Here is a 6,532-nt window from a genome sequence, read left to right as displayed (position 1 = left end):
GCTAAAAAAATGACCTTTAGCAGCGCTTTTTATCACAAACGCCGCTATAGAACAAACCTTTAGCAACGCTTCTCGCAAAAATGTCGCTAAAAACATAAACTTTAAAAAATTATTTTAATCAAATAATATTTATTTTTATGATAAATATTATATTATGTTTTATTTTTTTAATTTGAACTTTAAATATACTTTTAAGGATAAATAAAAAAATATTATTTAAATTAAATTTTCTATGAAAATTTTAACTTTAAAACTAAATATAAAAATTAATGAATTTAGTTTTAAAATTTAAAATAATAAATTAATAACACAATTAAAATCCAAAAGTTAGAACTCAAGTTGTTGTAAATATTAAAGTAAAAATAAAAATTTAGAATCAAAACTAAAATAAATAATACATATGAGAAACAGACTGACTAGTTGAACACATCACAAGAGAATTGAGTTGAAGCTCTATCAGCAACATCTTTAGTTTCATTGGCACTACAATTGGCACTCTTTTCCACCTCAAGATTGGAGGCAAAGTCTATGTCATTTAGAACAGACTTTGGTGAAGAATCAGAAATTCCAGGGTCTGCACAAGGCTTTTGCACTTTTATTGCAGTTGAAAACCAAGGTATACCTTGTTTAGCATAGAGCAAAATGTAGGCTTCCTGGGACAGCACAGCTTCTTCTTCAAGACAAGTAACCTACAAAAGACAAAACATGACCATTATGCACTATTATTCTAAGTACCATCAAAATGTTACCGAGTATATTACAAGTTGACACTTAAATTTCAAACTTAGGATGGAAATTTGCAATATCAGTGAAATTATCAGATCCAAATGCTTGAAGAACAAGCAAAATATTTAAAGCAGTGGAGAAACAGAACCCTCTGTAAGGTATCCTTCATAAGCAAGAAACTTTCAACAAGAAACACATTGTATCCAGTTCAGAAATTGGATATGTTAGTAACTATCCTTAGTAAAAACCAGAATGCACATTAAAATGTGAACAAATTCATCAACGCTTACCCTTGAATCATTCATCTTATGCCACATATTAGGAGAGGATCGAATGTAGCAAACATAGTGTCCAGAAGTAGGTCTGAATCCGGAATGTTTCACAACTGCAAATAGTTGATACCTCCGTTCCTCCTATTGCAAACAGGATAGCAAATGAAACAAGTTCAATAATCATGCATTAAACATAAATTTTGTCTTGTCTAATATGCTCACAAAACCAATAATCATGAATTCAAAATCTTTTAGATTATTTGATAAATAAAATATTTTCTTTCTTGCCAATAAAACAAAATAAAATAAAAAACCAAGAATCAAATTAGTTCAACTCCAAGTCCTTAGTCAAATTTAATTAAACATCAAGTTCTTTGTCAAAAGAAAAGAATATATATAAAAAACCAAGAAAACACATACCTAGTTTGATTGGCAAAACGTCGTTTTCTTTGGTAGGCGACCATTGGGAAGATTAACAATTAATTAAGAAGATGAAAAGAGATAGACCTTGAAGAGTTTTTGCAAGCAAATTGATTAAACTTCTTCTATGTTCGAATTTTTTGATATTCGATTATTGTTTGTGCATATTGCAAATTGATTAAACTTCTTCTATGTCCCCATGGGAAATATTGTTCTTCATGATCTGTGAACAGAAGAATTTTCCAGAGGTAAGTACCATCAGTGATGATAATGTAGACCTTTAGTTTGCATTGCAAGTGACACAGAAAAGTCGAGCAATTATGAAAATGCTTTATAGAAAGTTCATGGTTCCATTACAGGTCACCTGTCAACAAATATCCATGGTGGACAAGGGCAGCAGAATGCAGAGTTTATGGAACTGATTGGTATCTTGGTCGTGTACAAATAGCTATATTTCCCTAAAACTAGAAAAAGAATCGCGGATTTTCTGGAACTGGAAGTACACACAGGGACATATAACTACATACAGTTTTGCTATTGTCAATGAAGTGGAAAAGCTTTTTAGCAAACTGCATTCATGCACAGTGACTGAAACCCCATTTGCTTCAAACGATGCCAAATACTTTCTGCACAAGAAATTGTATTAGAAAAACAACTAATTAACCCCATAGCTTATCAAGAGCCGCTATTTTAGAAACCCGAATAGATAATGACACTTGAGCTATATATAATTTCACTTAAAACATGTCAGCCTGATAGGTATATGGTTGAAAAATATACAACAAAACAAAGATAAGGCAGATTCCAATATATCCCAAATTTCCAAAGTTAGTATAGATAGAATAATAACATGTACCGTTCGCCGGCAACATGTACAATACTAATCACTACAAAGTAAAATCTATCCAGATTGAAATTTAATTATAATTTTTTCATAAATCAAAATATAAGTTTATTATGTATTAATTTATAATTTCATTATTTTATTCTGTAGGTGAAAGACTTCATTTACCTGAAAAATGGCATAAAATAATAAACTGGCATGAGTCCCAGGCACGAGAAGCAAGGTCTGGCACTGAAGCCTTCAGCTCTTGCTTTCTGGTTTTCGTATTTCTCGATGAAAGATTGAAAGAGGTACAGTCAACCCAATTTTGTTTAAGAGAAAAATAAAGAAAACAAAAATAACATGATACATTCTATTAGTTCTAAAGGTAGCAACGAATAGGTTTAACGAATAGGTAGAAACTGGTCTATGAAAAACTTTGGGCTTAAAGACATAAATAAACTCAAAATTTGCTAATGCTTCATTTGCTTATCTAAGAGCATAAAATGGCCCTTTAAAAAAGCTTTTTGACTTTGCTATATAGATCCGAGTACCCAGATCCCATAATCAACAAATAATCAAACAATAAGTGCCTCAAAAATCAGGAAAAAAGAAAAAAGGATAGAGATTTGGAAAAAGGAACTTACTTCATGGATTGAAGATGTCTACGAAACAAAGGCTTGGAGTGAAACGGAGTAGAAGATCTTAAACGGCTTCGATTTAAGCCCATAAAACAACCAAGAAAAACTGCCTAAAATCCTGGAAATATGTATTTTCAGCTTCGATGATGGATCTGGAACACCCACTTGCCTCGTTGAAAAAAGTGGTATCATTTTCTGAGTAAACGAACAGAAAACATAACTGAAATGCAGAAGAGAAAGTGAAAAATGCAAATAAACGCAAACAATTTTTTCTAAGAAAAAACAAAAAAAAAGCAGGCAAAAAAGCAAAGAGAGAGCAAGAGAGAAAGGGGGACCTAGTTTGAAGAAGAAGGTTGAAGGCGAGTTCGTTGTTTCTTGTTTGGATCAGAGGAAATTGAGAAAGGAAGGAGGGACCTTGCATTTAGCTGCTTTGGGAGGCATTGCTTTAGGGTTTCGAGCAGAACTGAGGGAGTAATAGTGTGCTAAGGTGATCATTTTTAGGGGGAAAATTAGATTTAGGGATAAAATGGCGCCATTTTTTTTAAAGAAAATTGATTTTTTGTGGCGTTTTTATAAAAAATATCGCAAAAAATTATTTCATTTTGATCAATACGACGTCGTTTTACTCTGCTAAACTTCTTTTATTTTGTCTGCTAAAATATTTATTAGTTCTGTGATTTTATAAAATATTTTTTATAACTATTTTTTATAAACTGGATTTTTATTAAAAAAAACCAAGTACTCTCAAAATAAATATCGTATATTTTAATAAGAAAACAAATTATTAAATGGTTGTAATTAATTATTAAGTTAGAATTATCTAATGTAAGCAATCAATCTCTCACAAATCAAATTTCTGTTAAAGATTGAGACGTTAATCATGATTTTATATTATTCTTTTCTGATCTAATCTTCATTTTATTAGAATTATCCATGATGTTCGATGTGGAATGATTTTAGTTTTTGTATTTTATTTTTATTTATTATAATTTGGTCCTATCCAAAATAGATAGTTACCTATCCATGTCAATCTGTTACTTTTTTTATTTATTTATCAATTTTTTTAAACTCTAATATTTAAATATATCAAATGGTTTAGATTAAATATTTTTAAATATAAAAGCATTAATTGATTGTATAAAATTTTATCATTTAACAAATATCAAGTAAACCTTAAATCCTAAACCATTTAATATATATAAAGTTTATCTATTATCTCTTAAATAATTTAAACTATAATCATAATTTTAATATATTAAAATTAATTGTAAATTTACAATTATATTAGAACATATTTAAAATATAAATTAAAAAAACTATTTAATCTAAACCCAAAACATTAACCCTAACCCAACCCATAAATCCCTAAACCCTAATTCTTTAACTCTTAACCCCTAAAGTCTAACCTATAACCCCTAACCCCCAAACCTTAAATCCCAACCCTTAAACCATAATCCCTAATCCATAATCCCTAAATCCATACCCCCTAAACCTTAAAATAGTAATTCCTAAACCGGCCTTAAATCTTAAATTAATCATATACCCTAAATTAAAAACCCTAAAAAATTTTATTATTATCTCTTTTACAATTATATAAGAACATATTTAAAATATAAATTAAAAAATAATTAATCTAAACCCAAAACCTTAACCTGACCCCTGAATCTCTAAATCCTCAATCCCTAACTCTTAACCCCTAACGTCTAACCCCTAACCCCTAAACGTTAAATCTCAACACTTAAACCATAATCCCTAAATCCATATATACTCCCTAAATTAACCTTAAAATAGTAACTCCTAAACTGGCCTTAAATCTTAAATTAATCATATACCCTAAACCAAAAACCCTAAACTATAGTGATAATTAATTCAATATTTTAAAATTAATACTATCTCTTTTACGATTATATAAGAAATTTTTTAATATATAAATTAAAAAACAATCAGTAATCATGTACCCAAAAAACTTTAAAATTATTTTAAATAATAGTATTTTAATTTTTCCATGTGTTTTATTTCAAATTATTTCTACGTGTCATTATTTTTTCTGAAGATTTTAAATATTCAATTAGAAATAAATTGAATTGAATTGAATTGAATTAATATAAATAATAAACCAATTAAGATAAAATGTTTTTTCGGCACTTTTATAAACACGCTGCTAAATCCCAGAGCATTAGCAGCGCTTTCCCAAAAACGTCGCTAAAGCCCCGAGCATTAGTGGCGCTTTCCCAAAAACGCCGCTAAAGCCCCGAGCATTAGCGATGCTTTTCTAAAAACGCCGCTAAAGCCCCGAGCATTAGCGACGCTTTCCCAAAAACGCCGCTAAAGCCCCGAGCATTAGCGGCGTATTTCCAAAAAGGCCGCTAAAGCCCAGAGCATTAGCGGCACTTTCTAAAAAACGCCGCTAAAGCCCCGAGCATTAGTGGCGCTTTTCCAAAAACCCCGCTAAAGCCCAAAAAGGACGCTGCCGTTAGGCTTAGGTTTTTTGCGACGTTTTCTAAAAAATGTCGCTAATGCTCGATCTTTAGCGGCAATTTCCGTAAAGCGCCGCTAATGCTCAATTTTTATCGGCATTTTTTCTCCAAATGCCGCTAAAAGTGCCGCTAAGAACCTGTTTTGGTGTAGTGATTACAAGATGGCACAATAGGTTTACAACAGTTTCATGATAAAATAATAATATTTTATAACAAGATGATACAATGGGTGAAATCGTCGTATCAATTTTTTTTTGTTAAAATTGCCTCAACAAGAATTTCATGATAAAATGAATAATATTTTTATAATAAGACGACAAAATGGGTGAAACCGTCGTATCAGGTGGCAGTTTCTCATATAAAAAAATATTTTCAAAGCCGAACGTTACACCCTTGACATATTTTAACAATTTCAAAAATAAAAACTTTAGGGGCGTTACACCCTAAAAGTCGAATGTTTCTCTCTTCTTTCTCCCTTGGTTCGGTTTGCACGAAGAAAAGATGGAAATATTTTTGTTTTTACCACCTATTCCCATTATCACTTATGTTCTATTTAATTAAATTTTCATTTTATAATTTTAATTACTAATACTAACTTCATTAACCGGCCAGTTATATATTCTAGGTATAATTTCTATTTAACCCCTTTAAATTAAGTTCTAATTATACATTCTTAAGCAAATTACAAGATGACACAATGAGATTACAAGAGTTCCATGATAAAAATAATAATATTTTATAACAAAATGACAAAATCGGTGAAAGCGTCGTATCAATTTTTTTTTGTTAAAATTGCCTCTGCAACAATTTCATAATAATAATAATAATAATATTTTTATAATAAAACGACACAATGGGTGAAACCGTCAAATCAGGCAGCAGTTTCTTACATAAAAAAATATTTTCAAAGCCAAACATTACACTCTTGACAAGTTTTAACAATTCCAAGAACAAAATTTTTTAGGGCGTTACACCTTTAAAGATGAATGTTCGTTTCTTCTTTCTCCCTTTGTTCGGTTTGCACGAAAAAAGGATGGAAATGTTTTTGTTTTTCCCAGCTATTCCCATTATCACTTATGTTCTATTTAATTAAAATTTCATTTTATAATTTTAATTACTAACGTTTTATAATATAACATACTTACTTACTTCAATAACCAGCCATATATATAT

General features: G+C 30.0%; 1 protein-coding gene across 10 annotated transcripts; it reads right to left on the bottom strand.

Annotated features, from left to right (window-relative positions):
- Positions 1 to 339: 339 nt before the first annotated feature.
- Positions 340 to 3,379, bottom strand: LOC107954733 (ubiquitin carboxyl-terminal hydrolase 20). 10 transcript variants are annotated; one of them, XR_001699665.2, is made up of 7 exons: positions 3,218 to 3,379; positions 2,889 to 3,077; positions 2,431 to 2,531; positions 1,783 to 2,044; positions 1,419 to 1,641; positions 1,017 to 1,139; positions 340 to 689 (listed from the first exon to the last, which is right to left on the bottom strand). XR_001699665.2 is itself a non-coding variant. In XM_016890384.2 (3 exons), the coding sequence occupies exons 2-3, from the start codon at positions 1,041 to 1,043 to the stop codon at positions 417 to 419; spliced, it is 300 nt and encodes a 99-aa protein (XP_016745873.1). In that variant the 5' UTR covers positions 1,044 to 1,139; positions 1,419 to 1,641; the 3' UTR covers positions 340 to 416. The 10 variants fall into 10 exon arrangements, 1 of the variants encoding a protein (XP_016745873.1); XR_001699664.2 differs by having other exon boundaries at positions 2,431 to 3,077; XR_001699670.2 differs by having other exon boundaries at positions 1,017 to 1,111; positions 2,431 to 3,077.
- Positions 3,380 to 6,532: the final 3,153 nt, after the last annotated feature.

The sequence above is a fragment of the Gossypium hirsutum genome, chromosome D07 (assembly GCF_007990345.1).
Source record: "Gossypium hirsutum isolate 1008001.06 chromosome D07, Gossypium_hirsutum_v2.1, whole genome shotgun sequence".
Lineage (NCBI taxonomy): Eukaryota > Viridiplantae > Streptophyta > Magnoliopsida > Malvales > Malvaceae > Gossypium > Gossypium hirsutum.
The sequence above is the reverse complement of the archived record's forward strand: the minus strand, read 5'-3'. Positions and strand labels throughout refer to the sequence as shown.

Excerpts from the sequence above, each read along its gene's own strand:
- LOC107954733 (XM_016890384.2), bottom strand. The coding sequence starts at position 1,043 with ATGTGGCATAAGATGAATGATTCAAGG. Across the intron at positions 690-1,016 it reads ATAAGATGAATGATTCAAGG|GTTACTTGTCTTGAAGAAGA; the intron begins GTAAGCGTTGAT and ends TGTCTTTTGTAG.